This window comes from Protopterus annectens, chromosome 17.part0, assembly GCF_019279795.1.
Source record: "Protopterus annectens isolate FY-2018-M chromosome 17.part0, PAN1.0, whole genome shotgun sequence".
NCBI classification, from domain to species: Eukaryota; Metazoa; Chordata; order Ceratodontiformes; family Protopteridae; genus Protopterus; species Protopterus annectens.
The window spans coordinates 149679932-149703482 of NC_056751.1; the positions used below are offsets into that span (position 1 = coordinate 149679932).

General features: G+C 41.7%; 1 protein-coding gene across 3 annotated transcripts in view; it reads left to right on the forward strand.

Moving 5' to 3' along the window:
• The first annotated feature begins 7477 nt into the window (after positions 1-7477).
• SLC35D2 (solute carrier family 35 member D2) overlaps positions 7478-23551 on the forward strand; it is a 649758-nt gene continuing 633684 nt past the window's right edge. The window contains exon 1 of one of the 3 annotated variants that reach the window (XR_006363184.1): positions 7478-7809. Coding sequence is in view for 2 of the 3 variants with exons in the window: in XM_044059523.1 (XP_043915458.1) it covers positions 7583-7809 (227 nt within the window). In the remaining variant the exon portion in view is untranslated. The remainder of the gene's footprint in view (positions 7810-23551) is intronic. The other 2 variants (XM_044059523.1, XM_044059521.1) reach the window with 2 other exon arrangements.

Below are 23551 nucleotides of genomic sequence, written 5' to 3' on the forward strand. Positions count from 1 at the left end.
GGTAATCCATTAAGTACAGAAGAAGTAATTAGGGACCTGGGGACCCAAGTTGATAGCAATCTCTCATTTGACAACCACGTGGCCAAAGTGGTTAGAAAAACATTTTATATAGCCCACCTAATCATGAACGGATTCACATCTAGATCAGGGGAGGTCATCGTGCCTCTTTACTCATCCCTCATCAGGCCCATAAGTGAGTACAATGCCCCTTTTGGGATGTACCTTACCAGACACCTGCAGCAACTGGAAAGACCCCAAAAGTACCTCACCAAGAGGATCAAAGGGCTCAAACAGATGCCATATGCTGCCCGGTTAAAGAAACTCCAGCTCTACTCAGTAGCATACCGCCTGTTCAGAGGCGATCTGTGCCTGACGTATAAAGCCATGTCCAGCCCGGAATTAATGGACGTGCTGCACCTCAGAAAATCCAAATCCCATCGTGCTACGCGCTCGAGAGACTTGAACCTCAGCACTGAAATAAATAGGATATGCTGGAGGGACAGATTCATAACCCAGAGGCTCCCTTCACTCTGGAACAAAATCCCAGTCTAGGTTAGGCAGAGTCCCTCATTGACTCTCTTCAAGAGGAATCTTGATGCGTGGATGGGAGATCGTAGGTTTACCCTGGGTATCACTTCTGTGTCACGGTTAGACAGAGGCACAGTATACTAACCTCGAAAAAGGGCATAGCAAAATAAATTTAAAATGGGTGGCGAAAGCCAAACACATTCTGGCTAGGCTTATAAATGCCCTAGGGCAGGTAGCCTAGTATGAACCTATGAACCTATAAAATTATTTACAGTTTCACAAATGAAATAATAAATACAGATCTACTTACAATAGTGGTGAAGCACCCTCCAAGAGGAAAAAACGCTGAGAGAAGAAGGGAGCCACTTTTGAGATTTTAAGTATTTTTTCTCTGTTTATTTGCTAAGTTTTTCTGCATAGCTGCCTAGCTTGAGCATTTTCTGGCTTGTTAAACTTGATTTCTGTATTAGTAGCTGTATTTAGAGCACAACCAAAAGCTGTTTGCTGAATTTCCTGTTTGCACTTAATTTTAAATCGTTTTTTTCTTAAAACTTGCATATTTTCTGTCCTTGACCTAGCACTCGTGTGGGGTCACTTACTGCACTGTTATAACTTGATATTACTTGTGAACCTCTGCTATCTCTGTAAAAAACAAAAAAAAAAAAAAAAAATCTTGCTTTTTTCCCACTTTTCTGAGAGTTAAAAAAGTTCAGTTACAGGCTTGCTGTTCCTGAACTGTTTGAAAGTTTCTGTGAGGCCATTTTTGCTTGGGCTGAAGGAGGGTCTCTCTGTGATCAGTGGCAGTGAATAACATTGAGCAGCTTCCCTGCCCCCCGTAGAGGTGGTTACTAACTTGAAACTGTAGTTTTATTGGCCACTAGGGGTCATTTCCAAAACTCCTTCATCTTCCTCTCTTAAAACCTAGTTGCCTCGTGGTTTGGGCGTCTTTTCAGGCTTGTTGGCTGTTGGTGAAGCACCCTCCAAGAGGAAAAAACGCTGAAAGAAGAAGGGAGCCACTTTTGAGATTTTAAGTATTTTTTCTCTGTTTATTTGCTAAGTTTTTCTGCATAGCTGCCTAGCTTGAGCATTTTCTGGCTTGTTAAACTTGATTTCTGTATTAGTAGCTGTATTTAGAGCACAACCAAAAGCTGTTTGCTGAATTTCCTGTTTGCACTTAATTTTAAATCGTTTTTTTTCTTAAAACTTGCATATTTTCTGTCCTTGACCTAGCACTCGGGGTCACTTACTGCACTGTTATAACTTGATATTACTTGTGAACCTCTGCTATCTCTGTAAAAAACAAAAACAAAAAAAAAAATCTTGCTTTTTTCCCACGTTTCTGAGAGTTAAAAAAGTTCAGTTACAGGCTTGCTGTTCCTGAACTGTTTGAAAGTTTCTGTGAGGCCATTTTTGCTTGGGCTGAAGGAGGGTCTCTCTGTGATCAGTGGCAGTGAATAAAATTGAGCAGCTTCCCTGCCCCCCGTAGAGGTGGTTACTGACTTGAAACTGTAGTTTTATTGTCCATTTTGGGTCTATTCCTGCTTCTTTCCAGCCCCTGCTATCAAGCACGCTTTAACGTGCTTTAGCGCGGAGCTGCCACTAGAGCAGCATCGGGCAGCGCCGGTTAAACAAGGTTAAACTCTTTCTGGCTCCAGAAAGTCTGTTCTTCAATTTTTCCCTTAGAACTGCTCTGTTAGGAACCTAAACAGTTTACACCTTCACTAAAAAGTGCAGCACTTGTTCCAAATAGCTTTTTCTTCTCAAAAAGCTCAGCACTTGTCTTATAAGCATATCCCTTGTCTTATAAGCATTCTCCTTGCAGGTCAAGCACTCCTATATTATACAAATCTCTCACTAGCAAAACCCCAGGAGTGCCCACTTCCCTGCTAAGCCCACTACTTTTCTGTCTCATACCAACTCATAATTCTTTCTAGCATTTCGAAGGGTCAGATGCTGACGTCCTCTCCTGCCCAGTTGGTGAATCTGGGAATTCTGAGACAATGTTACAATTGCCTCATGTACACGGACAACCCTCTCCTCCTCCCACGTAACACTAACACTTGTGAGAGATGCAGCTATTTAGCCAGACTGGAGGCTGAGCTCTCTCAACTCAGGACTGGCAAGACCAGGCAGGAGGAGAAGGCAACTACACACACCACAATACCAGTCTCACATAACTCAACCACACCACTGAATCAAACACATAAACACACTAAGACATACTTGGAGGCTCTGAGTAAAAATTTACCTAAACAGCAGAGGCCTCCAAAGCAGACACCCAAGCAACTGCAAACTCAATACACCACACAAACAACACATAAACAACAAAATCAGTGTGCAAAGCAGTCACTGCCCTTAAGGCCAACTACAACACCAAACATACTTGTCATAGGTGACTCCATAGTCAGACACACTGGCGTCCGCTCACCAGACTGAGTAAGGAGAAGGTCACAGTAAGCTGCCTGTCGGGCGCTAGAATCCGCCACATAACGCAAGCACTCAGGTCTCTCAACAGCAGGTACAAGTGCGACTCAGTCATTGTCCACGCTGGTGTCAGCGACCTGAGGCGTATCTCCTTGGACTACATGAAAAGAGACATTGAGGAGCTCTCTGATTATGTAGCCCAGGCAGGTATGACCCTGACCTTGAGCAGTATCCTACCTTCACCTAGAATGATGCCACAATACAGTGATAAGATGATCAGCTTTAATAATTGGCTTAAATTCTGGTGTCATTCAAAGGGGATCCAATGTCTGTCTGCCTGGGATGACATGCTGGACAAGCCACGCTGCTTCGCAAGGGGGCTTGCACCTGTCACCCCTAGGCTTCCGGATATTGGCAAAGGCTGTTGCCCCCCGCATAGTGCCTTTTTAGGCAAGGCTCAAATTCTAAACCTACCACCCTAGAACACAAAAAAGGAAAAAAACTAAGGTTAATGCTGCTCAATGCCAGAAGTCTCAATCTCAAGACGCACTTTTCGAGGCCCTTCTCAGTATGGAGAACATCGATGTCTGTGCTGTGACAGAAACCTGGTTCAAGGCTCCTGAGAGCACCCCAGCACTATCAGGTTTCACCTCATATCATGCGTTCCGGCCCCAAAATCCGGACAACACCAAGAAAGGAGGGTGTCCATATTCATAAAGGACACCCACACCTCAAGGTTGGTGGCAATGCACGATGCATCGGAGACCATCCAGGTGCAATTAACCATAGGCAAGACTGCTCTGCAATTTGTAGCATGTTACAGGCCACCCTCTCAAACTCAGGAACCTCACATGGCCTTCCTGAAAACATTGGAGGGGATAAATGTATCTCCAAACAACATCATACTAGGTGATTTCAACTACCCTAATATAGACTGGGAGCACTACTCAAGCCCAAACACTCTAGCCCAAAGGTTCCTGGAGTTCATAAACTCAAATGCCATGGAACAACTAGTCACCATCCCCACAAGAGGAGAAAACATACTTGATCTCATCATCACGAACATGGGATCACAATGTTCAACACCGGAAGTATACCCCTCACTGGTGGGATCAGATCATAAACTAATCTCGCTGGAGGTCCTCATCCCGCCCCCACCTGAAATAAAAAAGACCACAGTGAACAACTTCTCAAAAGCCGACTTCACACTTCTAAAACTAGCGTGGTCTCCTTTAAGGCCCCTGAGCCAGTGGTAAACATTACTCAAACCGCTGAATCACTTACAAATGCCTTCTACCAGCACCTACAGGACTGCATGGATCAGGCAATCCCAAACAAAACTAAGACTCTTTGTACCAAAGGCAAGCGTCCAGTCTGGTGGACCCCAGCCATAAACAAGCTCTACAACAAAAGGAGGAAGCTACTACAAGATAGAGCAAAATCCTTGAAAGGTAAGACACCTTTGATCATTATAAGTAAAAACTAAGAGCTCTCATAAAATCATCCAAGGCAAATTTTGAGAGAAAAATCGCCAAGGACTCAAAAGACAATCATAAGGCCTTCTTTAGCTATGTTAGAAACCTAGGAGGAAACTCCCAGATATGCTCAGAATTAGTTCAAAATGATGTGAAGATTACTGAACCTACACACATTGCCAACATACTGGCTGACAGGTTCAGTGCAAACTCCCCCCCAAAAGGAGAGATATCTATACCAGAGGATTGTAGCCCCCCAAACATCTCCAACGCCCAGGTGAGAACTGCCCTCTCCAAGGCAAAAAACACAGCATCCATGGGACCGGATGGTGTCCCCGGCTGTGTGCTCCACGAACTCAATGAGGAATTAAACCTGCAGTTAGGACAGCTGTTTAATCTTAGCCTCACCTCGGGATATGTACCCAAGGAGTGGCGCACGGCGACTGTGGTCCCACTTCACAAGGGCGGTACCTCCACCGACCCTGGTAATTACCGTCCCATTAGCTTGACAAGCCTTATCTGCAAAGCCATGGAGAGGATCATAATGGAACTCATAAATAAAGACATAGGGAACTTGCAGACTTTGGATCCAACCCAGTTTGGCTTTGTCAAAGGCAGATCATGCCTTTTAAACTTGGTTGACTTTTTCGAGACAGTCACCAAGGCCATTGATGAGGGAAAGGCAGTCCATACAGCCTACCTCGACCTGGCAAAGGCCTTCGACACAATACCCCACTCAGGTATCATCGAAAAACTCATCAGCTTGAATGTAAACCCATACATCACAAGATGGGTTGCAAACTGGTTAAGTGACAGAACCCACAGGGTCAGAGTTGCTGGAGCCATGTCAGACTCAAAGCCTGTCACAAGTGGTGTCCCACAGGGCTCAGTCCTGGGTCCACTCCTGTTCGGCATCTACTTTTCTGAAGTACAAGCAAACACAGGAGGGTTATGGCTGACAAAGTTTGCAGATGACTGCAAACTGGGCGCCATAGTCGAAAACACATCTGACACAGATATCCTTCAGAAGGGCCTCACAGAAACGGATAACTGGTGCCAGAGCCATGGCCTAAAGTTAAACGCCAAGAAATGCATAGTCATACCCTTCGGGAAAAACAAGGTTACCCCTAGCTACCATATAGGTGGCAATCCACTGAGCACAGAAGACGTCATCAGGGATCTGGGGACCCAGGTTGACAGTAGCCTTTCGTATGACACTCATGTTGCTAAAGTAGTTAGGAAAACCTTCTACATTGCCCACCTGATCATGAAGGGATTCACATCTAGATCAAGGGAGGTCATCGTCCCCCTGTACTCATCACTCATTAGACCTATGATTGAGTACAATGCCCCATTCGGAATGTTTCTGAGGCGACACCTGCAGCAGCTGGAAAGGCCCCAAAAGTTCCTCACCAAAAGGATAAAGGGTCTCAAAAATATGTCTTATGCTGCCCGACTGAAAGAACTCCAGCTCTATTCAGTCTCATACCGCTTGCTCAGAGGTGACCTGTGCCTGACATATAAGGCCATGTCAAATCCAGATTTGATGAATATGCTTCACCTCAAAAAATCTAGATCCCTCAGAACCACAAGGGCGGGAGACTTAAACCTTGACACGGTTATTAATAGAAAGTGCTGCAGGGACAAATTCATCACCCAGAGACTCCCTATGCTGTGGAACAAAATCCTGGTACATGTGAGGCAGAGCACCTCGCTGGCCTTGTTCAAGAGGAATCTTGACCAATGGATGGGAGATCGCAGATATACCCCAGGGATTACTTCAGTGTCACTGCTTGACAGAGGCACAGCAAAATAATAGGCATAGTTTTATTCAAACTAAAGGGGTGGCGAAAGCCACATAACTATGGGCTAGGCTTATAAATGCCCTTGGGCAGATAGCCTAGTATGAACCTATGAATAAATACACAGATCTAAACAAATCAAAAGCAGTACATAAAAGAACTATTGCAACAAAACATATAAAAAGCATTAAAAACTATATTTATGCATATAATTGTATTCTTACATCTCTAGAAAATTTGATAATAAAACAATAAAATTAAACAAAGTCTAGAACTATTTTTTCTCAAGAAAAGTGGAAGAATACAAAATAAAACAAACAGAAACTTAAATAACACCACCACAAACACAACACAAAACTAACACCATTGTATAATAGCAATAATCCATGGCAGGGTGTAGGTAATGCTGAATTTACCCACACCCAGTCATGGATATTGTTATATGTGTTCACCTCTCTTCTGTCCATAAATTATAATTCATCATCATTTACCATAAGGGGAACTCGCGTCTCTCAATCTCTTAACACAAGAAATCTGGACAAAGGCAAAAAAAAAAATAAGGGACAAGAGCTCAAAAGTAGAAACAGATTTGAAATATTCTACTTTTAAACTTAGAAAGTTGCTAAAATATACGAGGTTTTGCATTGGCCTGCATTTCCTTGCGGTTATGAAGTCTGAAACCCAGATGCCTGACATTATTTCGTAGATTAATCTTTAATTCCACTACAGAAAACCAAACATTTTATTCGGAACAGACCAAATCAGGAGGCAAAAAATCTGGACATTTGAGAGATACGGGAACATCGGATTTTTAACCCGAAAATGAGGAACATTCCTCGTGATAGAAGCAGAGCTGACAGAGATACTAACTACACACCATTAAAAACTCAACTTTGCCTGGCTGCGACCTTTGCAATTGTACAACCCAGATCCAATACTGGGCCTTGAAAATTACTCACTAGTACCAGGTATGACTAGTTTGTGGAAAGTAAACACACAACAGCAACTTGTAGTCTACATCATTTTAAAATCCTAGTTCTCAAAGTTCCATTACAGAACACCATAATCTCAACGTTTTCTCTGTACAAGAGCAAGGCAAACAGTACAGAAACGAAATGCTGAGGCTGACCCACTCTACGAAAACAAGCGAACACTTTCAGACGTAGTTTACCAAGAGGGGAATAAAACACACATTACTTTGAGTCTTTGACAGACTTGTGTCGAATTGTAACTCCGCCCTCCCAAAGCTTTGTTCCTTGTTGCGTTGCGTGACAGCTGTTCTCAAATGTCGCTGGGCGTTTCGGTCATTCCGGTTCCTTCCAGTTGTTAAACTTGAATTTATTATGGGGTTTTATGGAAGTTACAGTAGACTACATCATAAATGAAAGTTTCAGAAGTGGGAAAAGGAAAAAAACTGAAGTACTTTCAGAGTATGTTTATTTTAAAACGATGCTTTCTGAAGAGCATCGGAACCAAGGACCGGTCCCTGCAAGGCTGTCCAAAGTGCTTTCAGCTATATTTTATGCCATTAGTTCGCTGTTAATTATCCTTGTAAACAAGTCGGTACTTACAAGTTACAGGTAGGATAACTAAACCATTTCATCAAAGTTTCCACTTGACTAGCTCCGAGTAGTTCTTCAGCAGAAGGTGAAGGTGAAACGCTATGTTTGGATTCCAGTTCCAAAGTTTTCATTTTCTTGACAGGGTTTTTGTGTGTGTGTGTGTGTGTGTGTGTGTGTGTGTCACTTTGAATAGTTATAGTACCAGTCAACCGCAAACCTGACAGGTAGTCTACTGTGCAGACTCATCACAGCTTGCGTGCTACCTTTCAAAATAAAATGGTAACCGTAAAAGACAGGAAGAGTCACCTCAGCTGCCTTCCACTTCGTTCTTCTTTGTAATTAACTTGTGGCTGAATGCAGAAAGTGGTAACCTTAATATCTAAGAAGAGAAATATAATGTTGTTTTATGATAGTAAATAAAAGAAGCTGCATCACTAGGAATAACCTGAGTTAATTGTTGCGTGTCACAGTGGTTAAACTAGATCTCTTAATTTGATGGTTCTAATAGGAGCCTATCGCTTTGCACTGTCAATATCCCCCTTGCTTTACGTACTGCTAGTTTAATTGTAATGTTGAAACTATTTGGTTCAGGTTGCCATTATTTTAGGTTCATAGGTTCATACTAGGCTATCTGCCCAAGGGCATTTATAAGCCTAGCCCATAGTTATTTGGCTTTCGCCACCCCTTTAGTTTGAATAAAACTATGCCTATTATTTTGCTGTGCCTCTGTCAAGCAGTGACACTGAAGTAATCCCTGGGGTATATCTGCGATCCCCCATCCATTGGTCAAGATTCCTTTTGAACAAGGCCAGCGAGGTGCTCTGCCTCACATGTACCGGGATTTTGTTCCACAGCATAGGGAGTCTCTGGGTGATGAATCTGTCCCTCCAGCACGTTCTATTAATAACCGTGTCAAGGTTTAAGTCTCCGCCTTGTGGTTCTGAGGGATCTAGATTTTTGAGGTGAAGCATATTCATCAAATCAGGGTTTGACATGGCCTTATATGTCAGGCACAGGTCACCTCTGAGCAAGCGGTATGAGACTGAATAGAGCTGGAGTTCTTTCAGTCGGGCAGCATAAGACATATTTTGAGACCCTTTATCCTTTGGTGAGGAACTTTGGGGCCTTTCCAGCTGCTGCAGGTGTCGGGTCAGATACATTCGAATGGGGCATTATACTCAATCATAGGTCTAATGAGTGATGAGTACAGGGGACGATGACCTCCCTTGATCTAGATGTGAATCCCTTCATGATCAGGTGGGCAATGTAGAAGGTTTTCTAACCACTTTAGCAACATGAGTGTCAAGCGAAAGGCTACTGTCAACCTGGGTCCCCAGATCCCTGATGACTTCTTCTGTGCTCAGTGGATTGCCACCTATATGGTAGCTAGGGGTAACCTTGTTTTTCCCAAGGGTATGACTATGCATTTGGCATTTAACTTTAGGCCATGGCTCTGGCACCAGTTATCCGTTCTGTGAGGCCCTTCTGAAGGATATCTGTGTCAGATGTGTTTTCGACTATGGCCGTTTGCAGTCATCTGCAAACTTTGTCAGCCATAACCATCTGTGTTTGTTTGTACTTCAGAAAAGTAGATGCCGGTGAGAGTGGACCCAGGACTGAGCCTGTGGGACACCACTTGTGACAGGCTTTGAGTCTGACATGGCTCCAGCAACTCTGACCCTGTGGGTTCTGTCACTTAGCCAGTTTGCAACCCATCTTGTGATGGGTTTACATTCAAGCTGATGAGTTTTTCGATGACGAGTGGGGTATTGTGTCAAGGCTTTGCCAGCTCAAGGTAGGCTGTATGGACTGCCTTCTCATCAATGGCCTTGGTGACTGTCTTGAAAAGTCAACCAAGTTTAAAAGGCATGATCTGCCCTTGACAAAGCCAAACTGGGTTGGATCCAAAGTCTGCAAGTTCCTATGTCTTTATTTATGAGTTCCATTATGATCCTCTCCATGGCTTTGCAGATAAGGCTTGTCAAGCTAATGGGACGATTTCAGGGTGGTGGAGGCACCGCCCGTGAAGTGGGACCACAGTCGCCGTCGCCACTCCTTGGGTACATATCCTGAGGTGAGGCTAAGATTAAACAGCTGTCCTAACTGTGGGTTTAATTCCTCATTGAGTTCGTGGAGCACACAGCCGGACACCATCCGGTCCCATGGATGCTGTGTTTTGCTTTGGAAGAGCAGTTCTCACCTGGGAGATGTTTGGAGGCTACAATCCTCTGGTATAGATATCTCCTTTGGGGGGAGAAGTTTGCACTGAACCTGTCAGCCAGTATGTTGGCAATGTGTGTAGGTTCAGTAATCTTCACATCATTTTGAACTAATTCTGAGCATATCTGGGAGTTTCCTCCTAGGTTTCTAACATAGCTAAAGAAGGCCTTATGATTGTCTTTTGAGTCCTTGGTGATTTTTCTCTCAACTCGTTAGTTCCTTGCAAATACATTCAGTTCATTTCTTGCTTTTGAGGGTCATTCTTAGTAAAAGGCAGTACAGTAATACTTTTGCTGTCCCTAGCAGTGTAAGTAATTACATATGAAGGGAGTATATGCAGAGATATGTTATTGTAGATCCTAGGGGGATCAGTAACTTGGGAGTCCAAGGAACAACGTTACAGTGGATATAAAAAGTGTACATACCCCCTGTTAAAATGCCAGTTTTTTTATATAAAAATGAGATTACAATAAATAATTTCAAAACTTTTTCCACCTTTAATGTGACCTATAACTTTACAATTCAATTGGAAAACAAACAAATCTGTTAGGGGAAAAATACAAAAAATAAAGAATGTACAATACGCTGGTTGCATAAGTGTGCACACCCTTAAACTAATACTTTGTTGTGTGTGCACACCCTAGTACTTTGTTGTATGTGCACACCCTTAAACTAATACTTTGTTGAAGCACCTTTTGATTTAATTACAGCATTCAGTCTTCTTGGATAGGAGTCTATCTATCAGCATGGCACATCTTGACTTGCATTTGCTCACTGTTCCTTTCAAAACGCGCCATATCTGTCAGATTGCGAGGGCATCTCTTCTGCACAGCCCTCTTCAGGTCACCCCACAGATTTTCTGTTGGATTTGGGTCTGGGCTTTGGCCAGACCATTCCAAAACTTTTAATTGTCTTCTGGTGAAGCCAATCTTTTGTTGATTTGGATGTATGCTTGGGGTCATTGTCATGTTGAAAGATGAAATTCCTCTTCATCTTCAGCTTTCTAGCAAACACCTGAAGGTTTTGGACCAAAAGTGACTAGTATTTGGAACTGTTCATAATCCCCTCCACCTTGACTAAACCCCCAGTTCCAGCTTAAGAAAATCAAGCCCAAAGCATGATACTACCACCACCATGCTTCACTGTAGGGATGGTGTTCTTTTGGTGATGCAAAGTGTTGTTTTTGCCCCAAATGTGCCTTTTGGAATTGTGGCCAAAAAGTTCAACCGTGGTCTCATCAGACCATAACATTTTCCCAAATGCTTTTGGGAGACAATGTATTGTTTTGCAAATTTTAGCCGGGCCTGGATGTTTTTCTGTGTAAGAAAAGGCTTCCGTCTTGCAACCCTACCCTGTAGTCCAGACATATGGAGAATATGAGAGATTGTCATCATATGTAGTACACAACCAGTACTTACTGGAAATTAGCTCCTTCAGTGTTGCTGTAGGTCTGTTGGCAGCCTCCCTGACCAGTTTTGGTATTGTCTTTTCATCAATTTTGGAGGGACATCCAGTTCTTTGCAATGTCACTATTGTCCCATATTTTCTCCACTTTTTGATGACTGTCTTCACTGTGTTCCATGGTATATCCAGTGTTGTGGAAATGTTTTGTACCTTTCTCCTGACTAATACCTTTCAACAATGAGATCCCTGTGATGCTTTGTAAGCCCTCTGCAAACCATGGCTTTTGCTGTAGCAGGCAACTGAGTAAATGTCAGGAAAATGCTACTAGGCCAGCTGAACTTTATTTGGGGTTAATCAGAGTTTCCTTAATTGATGGCAGGTGTGTACCCAAGAAGACTGAATGCTGTAATTACATCAAAAGGTGCTTCTACAAAGTATTGGTTTAAGGGTGTGCACACACAACAAAGTATTAGTTTAAGGGTGTGCACACTTATGCAACCAGCGTTTTGTGCATTTTTAATTTTTTTATATTTTTTCCCCTAACAGATTTGTTAGTTTTTTTCAATTGAATTGTACAGGTTATAGGTCATATTAAAGGTGGGAAAAGTTTTGAAATGATTTATCGTGGTCTCATTTTTTTATATCACAAAAACCTGGCATTTTAACAGGGGTGTGTACACTTTTTATATCCACTGTAACTTCAGTTGCTGAGCTGAAGGAAAAAAAAATAGATAAGCTACAGAAGCAAGGAGTCTGTTGTACTATTCTTGTAGTTGCATTCTCCTGTACATTCTATTCTTTGAACTCTGGATTTCTTTAAATGGAATGGTCAGCTAATGCATTAATATTGCTTAGTAGAAATGATGTTTTTGTATTTTCTAGTTTGTCACTCTTCAGAATAAGTTATTCCTTGTTGTTACCATAAAAGGAAGAGGTGATAGAGACTGTGATGGACAAAGAACTTTTATCACCCACTAAAACTAGGGAATAATGATGCTTCTCCTTCTTAGAAGAAATTCCCTACTGCTAAGAATAGAGTTCACTTCTTTCCTGCCAGAATTGAAGCCTAAAAGGCTGTTAGAAGAAGTAAAGCACTATTTTATGACAAACAGTGCAAACCCATCCCCAATGCTTAAGGGTCTTAGCATACCTCTCAACTATAAAATAAAAAATGCTGCCAAGCCACGGGAAAATAGATTTTAATAATTATTTTTAATCATTATTATTAAAGTCCATTTTACCATGGCTTGGCAGGGTTTTTTTTATTCTGTGTTTGTGATAGCAGTACGCTGGAAAATATTTTGTGGTTATACCTCTCAACTGTCCAGAATTGTGCAGACTGTCCAGATTTTTGCCTCATATTTTTATTCTATTCATCATAAAAGTTGTCTTTTTCTGGCAAAAACTTTCTAGGCTGGCAGTTGGCACAGATAGTTAAGGTTGTGAACTGTAGTTCCTGTAGTTAAGGGTTTGACTCTCTCAAGTCACTTAACCAGACATTACTCCTGGATCACCCCTGAAAAGAGACTGTGTGTCCAGTAGGCCTACCTGGTTATCAAATGGGTGTTATTATTAATAATACGTTTGTAAGAGCAATATTTAAAATTTGTCCTTGATTTTGGCCTTTGTCTAGAATTCTTGTGCAAAGAAGTTGAGAGATATGGGTCTTAGCCCTATCGGCCCTAGGGCCCATACAAGCCTAGCCAAAAAAGTGTACCCTGGTTTTCGCCACCCAAGAAATTTATTTTCCTGTGCCCCTGTCGAGCACAGCCACAGAAGTGATCCTCGGGGTGAATTTCCCATCCAATCATCAAGACTTTTCTTGAAGAGTGCTAATGAGGAGCTCTGTCTGACATAGATAGGTAGTCTGTTCCAGAGTATGGGAAGTCTCTAGGACAGGAATCTATCCCTCCAGCATGTTCTGTTTATTGTGGTGACAAGGTTTAGGTCCCTAGAGCGTGTAGCTCAGAGGGATTGGGATTTCTTTAAGTGGAGCATGTCCAACAGCTCTGGGTTTGACATAGCTTTGTATGTTAGGCAGAGATCGCCCCTGACTAGGCGATATGCGATGGAGTAAAGCTGTAGTTTTTTGCAACGGTCTGCATAGGGCATCTGTTTGAGGCCAGTAATCCTCTTTGTGAGGTATTTCTGTGGTCTTTCCAGTTGTTGTAGATGTCTTGTGAGGTACATACCAAAAGGGGCATTGTACTCTATAATGGATCTAATGAGCGATGAGTAGAGGGGAACAATGACCTCTTTTTTTCTGGATGAGAATCCTTTTGTGATGAGATGAGCCACGTAGAAGGATTTCCTGACCACTGTGGCGATGTGATTATCAAAGGAGAGACTACTGTCCACCTGTGTCCCAAGGTCTGTTATCACATTTTCGGCATTAAGTAGACTACCAGCTATGTGGTAATTCATGGGTACAGAGTTTTTACCAAAGGGGATGACAATACACTTTTTGCCATTGAGCTTCAGGTCATTGCTTTGACACCAGGTATCTGTCTCAGTGAGGCCCTTTTGTAGTTTGTCCACATCGTTAGGAGTTTCGATTATGGCTCCTAGTTTGCAGTCATCTGCAAACTTTGTTAGCCAAAGACCTTCTGTGTTGGCCTGCACTTCAGAGAAGTAGATACCAAACAGGAGAGGACCCAGGACTGAACCCTGTGGTACTCCACTTGTCACTGGTCTGATGTCGGATTTGGAATCCGCTACTTTCACAGTGTGGGTTCTGTCCGTGAGCCAGTTGGCAACCCATCTTGTGACATAGGTATTTATACCTAGTTTAGTGAGCTTATCTATAATTCCAGAGTGGGGGATGGTGTCGAAAGCCTTGGTGAAATCTAGATAAGCTGTGTGAACCATTTTACCCTCATCTATGGCTTTGGTGACTGCTTCAAAGAAGTCAATCAGGTTTAGGAGACATGATCTGCCTTTTACAAATCCAAACTGGGTAGGGTCCAGAGTTTGGAGATTACCAATGTCTTTGTTTATGAGTTCCATGATGATACGTTCCATGGCCTTGCAGACCAGGCTCGTCAGGCTAATGGGGCTGTACTTCCCGGGGTCCGTCATGGCTCCCCCTTTGTGGAGTGGGATAACCGTCGCTGTGCGCCATTCAGTGGGTACAAAGCCTGAGGTGAGGCAATGATTGAACATGGTACTTGGGTAGGGTGCCAGTTCATTCTGTGGTTCATGTAGAACTCAGCCTGGGATATTGTCAGGTCCCATGGATGTTGTGTTCTTGGCTTTGGAGAGTGTGTTTTTTACCTGTGCAGCCGTGATTATAGGAACTTTGCATTCTTCCGGTATAGAGATGGGCCCTCTAGGGGGCGAGAGGGGGGGGGGTAAAGTTAGCACTGAACCTATCTGCTAGGATGTTGGCAAAATCAGTTGGTTCTGTATATTTAGTGCCATTGTGCTGTAACTCAGAGCAGATCTGAGTGTTCCCATTTAGATTTTTGACATAGCTATAGAATGCTTTATGGTTGTCTTTAGAGTCAGTGGCAATTTTGTTTTCGTAACTAGCTTTGGAGGATTTTATGAGGGATCTCAACTTCTTACTGAGGTTGACCAGGGAGTTCCTCCAGTCATGGGATTTTACTCTTTTTTGCAACAGTTTCTTTCTTCTGTTGTAGAGTTTGTTCAACTTCTTACTGAGGTTGACCAGGGAGTTCCTCCAGTCATGGGATTTTACTCTTTTTTGCAACAGTTTCTTTCTTCTGTTGTAGAGTTTGTTTATGGCAGAGGACCACCAGATTGGCTTCCTTTTTTGGAGGATAACATCTTGGTTATATTAGGGATAGCATGATCCATGCACTCGTGTAAGTGCTTATAAAGTGCATTTGTGTAGGATTCGGCAGTCATACCTCTATTGTCCGTCTGCATGGGTGTCAAGAAGTTTGCCACTTCTATCTTAAGAAGTGTGAAGTTGGCTTTGGAGAAGTTTTTTACGATGGTTTCCCTAATTGGGGCTGGGGGTGGGATGTGGATATCTAGGCTGATTAGCTTGTGGTTGGATCTGACCAACGAGGAATTGACCTCTGGTGTGGAACACCGGTTTCCCATGTCGGTAATGACCAGGTCTAGGATATTGCTGCCCCTGGTGGGGGGTGTGAATAAGTTGATCCAAGGCGTTGGAATTTATGAATTCTAGAAAACGTTGTGCAAAAGAGTTGGTACATGAGTAGTTTTCCCAGTTAATGGTGTGGTAGTTGAAATCTCCCATTATTAGGGTGTTGGGTTGTACCCTAATACTTTCCAGTGTATCAAGAAATGAGGAGTGTGAATCCTGGGGCATGGTGGGGGGTCTGTAGCAAGCTACAATTTGGATTGCGGTCTTGCCCAGAGTTAGTTGCACTTGGATAATCTCGGATGCATTATGCTGTGCAACTAGCCTGGAGGTGTGGATAACCTTAATGAATATGGACACGCTTCCGCCTTTAGTGCTTCTTTCTGGGTTAGGTGGCCGAAAAGTGTGGTATGAATTGAAGCCTGGTAATGCAGGCGTGCTCTCTGGAGCTTTGAACCAGGTCTCTGTCACTGCACAGATGTCAATGTTCTCCATTTTAAGGAGTGCCTCGAGTGAGTGTATTTTGAGGTTTAGACTTCTAGCATTGAGTAGCATTACCCTCAAATTTTGCTTGCTTGTACCTGTTATGGTGGTGAATTTGTCATTTGAACCTTGCCTAAAAAAGGCACTATCGGGGTGGCAAGAGCCTTAGCCAGTACCCGGAATCCTAAGGGTGACAGGTGCAGCATCGTGGACTGTCGATTATGTCGTCCCAGGCAGACAAATACTGGATCCCCTTAGAATGACACCAGAAGCTTAGCCAATTGTTGAAGTCAATCAATTTGTCCTTGTACTGTGGTATCATTCTGGGTGATGGCAGGATGCTACTCAGGGATAGGGTCATACCTGCTTGGGATACAAGATCGGAGAGCTCCTCCATGTCTCTTTTCATGTAGTCCAGGGAGGTACATCTCAAGTCATTCACAACATGGACAATGACAGTGTCATATTTGTACTTATTGTGCAGTGACCTGAGTGCATGCGTTATGTGGCGGATCCTGGCACCTGACAGGCAGCTGACAGTAACTTTCTCCTCGTTTAGTCTAGTGAGTGGAACATCAGTGTGCCTGACTATAGAGTCACCTATGACTAGAGTGTTGGGTACGTTGTTATGCCTTATGGGATGTGGTTGAGTGGCACACTGAGTTTGTGGGCTATGTGTCATTTGGGTTGTGTTGGGGGGGTGGAGTTTGCTTGAGTTTATGCTTTGGATGTCTCTGATGCTTGGGCAGGTTTTTATTGAGAGCCTCCGCGAATGTAGATGTGTGTTTTGTGTTTCTATGTGTGTGTTTTGGTGGTGTATGTTTTGAGGGACTATGTGATGAGTGTGGTGTGGTGCAAGAGTTTACCTTCTCCTCTTGACTGTCTAGTCCAGTCTTGGGTGAATAGAGCTTTGCTTCCAGTTTGGCTATATAAGTGCATCTCTCACAGGTTATGGTGTTGGGTGGTAGGAGGAGAGGGTTGTCTGTGTACATGAGGCAATTGCTGCATTGCCCCAGGATGCCCAGATTCATCAGGTAGACAGGAGAAATCACTGGGAGCTGACCCTTAGACATGCCTGGATAAGTGCTTATTTATTAAGTACTAAAAGCTGCTTTCCACTAGACAAGTGAGGAAAGTTGAGTGCTGTATTAAGTTTCAGCTTATGTAGTGCTTACAATGAGTTCTGAACAAGTGCTGAGTTCAAAGAAACAGATTTGAGTGCTGAAACTAGAAAACTGGCAAGTTATAAGAAACAAAACTAAGCTAGAAGGCTTCCCTCCAAGACAGAAGGGCTTGGGGGCTCAGAAGCCTACAGACAGTCTAGACCACTTAACAGGAAAGGCAGGAAACAAGCTTAAAAATTTTTTTTTTGTTCTCTTTCCCAGATGTTCTCTTTGTACACAGTAGGAGTGCCTGAAATCAGAATATGATCTCACTGCACTCAGTTGAGTGAGCAAATGAGATGGGCCCAGAAGGAGTATCCAAACACAAATTTACAAGAGGGGCGGGCAGTTTCAAAGCCACTAAGATTAACACCAAAACAAAAACAGGGAGGGTGGGTGCAAAAACTAACTGAAGAACAGAGTCAAAACTTCCAGTTCAGTTAATAATCATGCAACACAGTTAAATCAATTTAAATACTGTATTATTTTTAAAAAAGTGCAGATAAAGGTACTTAAATTCTCTTATACATCCAGTTGAATACAGCTAGATCTTAGCCGGCCAAAGCTGAGGTTTTTAAGCAGAAAATATTTCAAACTGTACTGAGTCGTCAGCATGGTTGCAGGCAAGTCTGAACCTTCTCTTGCAATCCTTTACTTTCTAGTGACCCCTTCTTCCTGAGGCATTCCAAAATGAATTTGTAAATCTTCATCCTACTCCTTTCCCAATTGTGTGAGGGTTTTGTTGCTTTGCTGAGTACATTCTCCTTCCTCCATTTCAGCTTAAGAAGGCAATTCTGCAACAAATTCTAAAGCTTTTAGAACATCTTCCTGATCTTAACAGTCTAGGCAGAATTTGTATTGTCCTTTAACTTAAGAAAAATTATTAACAGGCTCCAACTTTATACCCTTAAGTTATTAGTTTTTCAAAATAGTTGTCCATCTTTTCGGAAATTGTCCTTATATTTTTAGTTTATTAAAACACTCTCTCTGTATTATTCCAAACTGACTAGTCCCTTGCCTTACCAACTGTGGCTTAATCAGAAGAAAGTAGCACACATGCAGACCATTCTGCATCTTAGTAAATGTATTCTCTCAATGTACTAACAAGCCTCAGACTGGGGAAAAACCTCAGCACTCTCTGGACCCTTTCACACTGGTTTCTTTTTATTGTGGATGAGGGGCTTCATTTTTATTTACTCGTTTAAATTTTGTTGACCAGGTAAACCATGTTGGACACTGCCCATTTTCACAGTGGTCACAGGTTGTAATACACAGCAAAAATGTATAACGGTGATATTTAAATATTAGTAACAAGAAACAAATTACTTTAGCATATGCAATACAAAGCAGTTTATTTTTACCAGGAGTTCTAGAAATAATAAAAATAAAATTAATATCAACAAGTAGTAAAATGTATAATAATTTTCAGAGATGTCTTTTAATATGCAATTGTGCAAAGATAGCATAACTTGCAAGCATTTTTTTTTCTGTGCATGTGCTCCACGACTATATGAATACTATATCTCCCAAACACTTTTCTGGTGCTGCAACTTTTTTAGGTTCCCTAAAATGAAGGCTGTAGAGTTGTTGGAGAAGGCATATTTCAAGCATAAAAAATGAAAAACGGGATCACATTGGTTGTGAATATATCCTCCCTATGTGGCCTTCATGTTGTCACTGACAGAATCTGCAGGTTCATTCTACTGTATCCCAAAAGGGATCATTGTTATGTCATCCTACACAGGATTATCGTGCTCCTCAGAAATTAATCGTCTGACCTTCTCCTATCCATCTTGATATTTAAGCTGTTGAAATTAGGCCACTTCCAACTTCTTTCACATATACTAAAGCCAAAACAAACTCCTGACTCTCATAAAATGTCATTTAGTGGAGTAATTTTGCTTTATAGACAGTACAGCAGTTTAAAAGCGAGCGGTGAAGCTGTGTTCTGTTTGCAATTCAGAAGTGTGGGACTTGTTACCATTTATTTATTTCAAATTTTTTACTTTATTTTACTTTTGTTAAACATGCAAATAAACTGGTTTGAGGACCCTTTTCATCCATGACATAGACCAGAAAAAATGTCTGAAACATGCAGGATAATACAGGAGTAAAGTGACAATGAACTGCATACAGTATATAAAAGAAAATCTACAGTTTACAGTGAAACATAATACACAATGTTTGCAATGGAATAATTTCAAGTAATTTGTACCAAGATGAGTAGGATAAAAGTTTAAACATGTGGAGAACAATTTGTTAATTGTGATTAACAAGTAGAGAATTGTTGGGGCTTGGAGCTGAGTGCTCAAGAACATGTTCATAGGTTCATATGTGTTTACCAGGCTAATTAACATAAGGGCCTTTTTAAGCCTAGTTATGCATCCCAAATCTCTAACAAGTTATAGTACCTTTGAGAAGTGCAAACAGGGGGTTGGGTGATGAAACATTTGCAAGCAGAGATCTGGGAGATGAGCCATTTTTTGTGCATTAGAAACATAGTCGTCAAACCAGGGATGAATTCCCTGTTCCCCATCCAGTTGTCCAAATTGCACTTGCATTGGGTTAGGGAGGAACTCTGCTTTACATGGATGGGGAGCCTGTTCCAGAGACTGGGTAGTCTCCGGGATACATACCTATCTCTCAAGAAGTCCTATTTATACCACAGGCAAGGTTTAGGTCTTTAGAATAGATAATTCTGGTGCTGTTTGTTTTTCAGATATGCTGGTGGTCATCAGAGCAGGGGCGGCTCGTGCTATTGGGCTGCAGGACTGCCCCCCCCCCCAGCTGTAAAACAGAAAAGAAAGAAAATTAAAAAAATAAAAGTAAAAAGAAAAGAAATGCGAGTCTCGGAACATTGCTCATGCCACTCGCTGCATTTCCTGATATCCGGACTGCTGGTGAACCAGTCTGGAGCATGCGCACAGAATCCAGACTATCTCACCAGCAGTGCGGATTAGGAAGACAGCATTCGGCAGCAAATATCCCAGAAGTCGATGCAGTTACAACTGCATAGACTGGAAGGGGATCTGAGTGCAACATCTTCAGGCTGGGTAGCACCAGTTGCTCTCGCGGGAAGGGGAAGGACTAGGACGAGCCTTGCGGGAAGGACTAGAACCTGCTCTCTCGTCATGTGATTTTGTACTGCAGCATTTACAACGGACTTTGGAATGGATTACTGCAGGAAGGTGGCGTTTACAACAGACTTTGGGGTCAGGTAGGGTGTGTGTGCGTGTGTGTGTGTGCGTGTGTGCGTGTGTGCGTGTGTGTGTGTGTGTGTGTGTGCGTGTGTGTGTGTGCGTGTGTGTGTGTGTGTGTGTGTGTGTGTGTGTGTGTGTGTGTGTGTGTGTGTGTAGTTGACATCGATATAAAACAATTATTTACTTCCCTTACATAGTCTAAAGTTTAAAACTGTTTTAAAGTATCCCATAACAAGATATATTTTAAATGAAAATGTTTTATTATAGAACAGGAGTTGTATTTAAGTGTATGGTATGAGCTTTTTAGGGGATGTGGGAGATGTGACTTACCTTCTAACATGGATATATAGAAATCTTATTTTGCTTACATATCTGAAAGATGCATTTGTGAGTTCCAAAAGTAAAGCTGCTTACAAGTTGAACAGTGGAGGTAACACTCTAAATGGTCATTTACATTAATGCATTATGCTCTGTTTTGACTAATAAAAGAATAGTTAACTAAGTTCAGCATACCTTTTTCTCTGACTCTGGTTATTCTAGGAATTACTACTTTAAAACTAGAAACAGTACAGGTACCCAGGGTTACTACCTCTAATTAATCTAAAGGAGGACTTTGCATTATCCAGAAAGGGAACAGTTTCAGAGGTGATAGCAAATCTGCATATTTTTTTCTTTTTCTGTGTAGCAGCTTTCATAAAGAAGAAACTCTAAGTAAGCATTCAGTACTGTATGAGTCAGAGAAGCTCTTCATGATAAATTATTGCTATTTTAGTGACTGTAAATAAGGGGGAGCAGCATACAGTACATTGAGGCTGCATTTTCTGATGTAAAGTCATTCTTAAAATTCTGGTTGCTGTTTCTTATTATAACTTATAATGTTAATTTTTTATTATTTCTCTTAAGGTGTTGTTTCATGAAAGTGTATGCGTGTGTCTGGAGGTTATTTGCATAACATGATAAGAATTCCATTTGGCATTCTGATCCAGAAAAAGCACCTTTGCTAATCCTGACACATGTAGGCCATACATTTCAACACATTTATGTGACCTTCCTACAGTTGTTTTTTTAATATGGCACATAGTTACCGCAAGCAATATAAGCCTCCTTTAGGAAAAGGAAAGCCACAATCATGTGTTTCTGCAGCTGAATGCCACTTCAGTTACATGCCCTCAACTAAATGTTCCTAAGGAGAATGTTCGGCCACCTAGGAGCCAAGACCCCGATTTACATTTTTTAAGGGATTTTTAGGTATAGGTTTAGGAGTGAAGCTTTACGGTTAAGTTTAGTAAGGGAGTTCTATGGCCAAGGAATGAAAGGAAGATTTTTAAAGTTATGAAGGGAGGTCTAGGTTTATGGATAGAGTTTTAAGGTCAGGGCTAGGAACAGAGTTCTGGGGTTATGGTTGTAGTGTAATATCAGCACAGTTCTTTTAAATTATGTTGATTACTGACAGTGATTAAGCATAGCTCCTATTTGTATTGTAGGAAGAAAATTTAACAAATTGAGTTAAGCTTACGTGCTATAAGTAAGCATCACCAATGTTAATTAGTTGGAATAAATGCCTGGTGCCACCACTAGGCCTCAAATGAGAGCTTTAATTTTAAGCATTGTATAGCAGGCTGTCCTGTGTCATGATTCTGACTGCAGATGCAGATTGTGCAGTGCATCTTGCATACTGTCACATTTCCACTTTTTAAGAATTCAGTGTAATGTTATGGTATAAAAATACAGAATTTTAGCTTCTGTACATTGCATTTATTTTATACAGTGTAATAATTGCAGACCAACTGATAATTTATAATATTTTCTTTAAAATTTTCATTTGCATTTTTAATGTGCCATGAATGCAGACAACAAATAATTCTGCCTTTTGTTAGAACATGACTTTCCAGAGTGGGCAGACCAACTTCTTCAGACTAGAAAAACTGTCTCCTGGTCTCAGTGTCGAAAATTATGTATATGTTTAGGTATACATGAATCTCATGAGCAGCCATATACAAAGTGACAATAAACAGTTTTATGAGGTAAATAAAATAGCAAGCTACAAACTTTACAATGCTACATTTGTCAGATTCAGTGCAATGTCATAACATTGGCAGTTTTTGACATTTGTGTCTTCTGAATTTAGTGATGTGTCTTTTATTCTGGTATATTGCTACCTCTGCTATACATGATGGTAGCTATTTGTTGACTGCATACCCAAACAGGTTCTGGATAGATTCTCCTCTCCCTATGAACTTATAAAATAGAGACTCCATTCTCAATCATGTTATGTTTACTTATTTCAATTTGTTAACTAAGATAGTCTGATGTAGCATAACCCATTTTCAATGAAGCAAAGGCAGAAAAGCTGGAAAAAAAAATATGTGTGTATATATATATATATATATATATATATATATATATATATATATATATGTGTGTGTGTATGTATGTATGTATGTATACACACACACACACACACACACACACACACACACACACACACACACTGTCTCTTGCAGCCCCTCTTTGATTTGAAGTCACCAGCTGCCACTGCATCAGAGTGGGGTCTGACAATGCTCTGTATGCCAGGCATAGATCTCCTCTCAACAGCCTGTTGGAGACATGTTAGCTAGCCCTGTATTCTTTTAATGAGGAACCACTAAGGACATTCCAATTGTTTGATATGCATGGTTATGTGCGTACCAAAGGGGACATTGTACTCAATACTAGGTCTGATAAATGCTGAATACAGTGGAACAATGACTTCATTGGACCTAGATGTCATACCTTTGTTTATAAGTTGCACAACATAGAACAATTTCATCATGACTGTGGAATAGACATGTGATGGTCAAACGCTAGATTACTGTCTGTGTGTGTCCTCAAGTCCCTGACTACTGGGTCAACTCTTAGGGGTATGTTGTCAGTATGATAGTTACCAGTGATGGATGACTTCCTGAAGGATACTACTATTATACATTTCTTGGCATTTAGTTTTAGTCCATGTCTCTGACACCAGTTGTTTGTCTGTGTCAGTCCTTTTTGGAGAACATTTGTGTCAGTGGGGGATTCAATGACAGCTTCTAGTTTGCAGTCATCTGCAATTGGCCTTGCCTTAACAGAAGTTAATGCCAAACATGGAGTGGTCCCAGGACCTAATCCCTGAGGGACTTCACATGTGACCGGCCTCTTTGTAGAGGTGGACTTCCCACTTATAATTTACTGAGTCT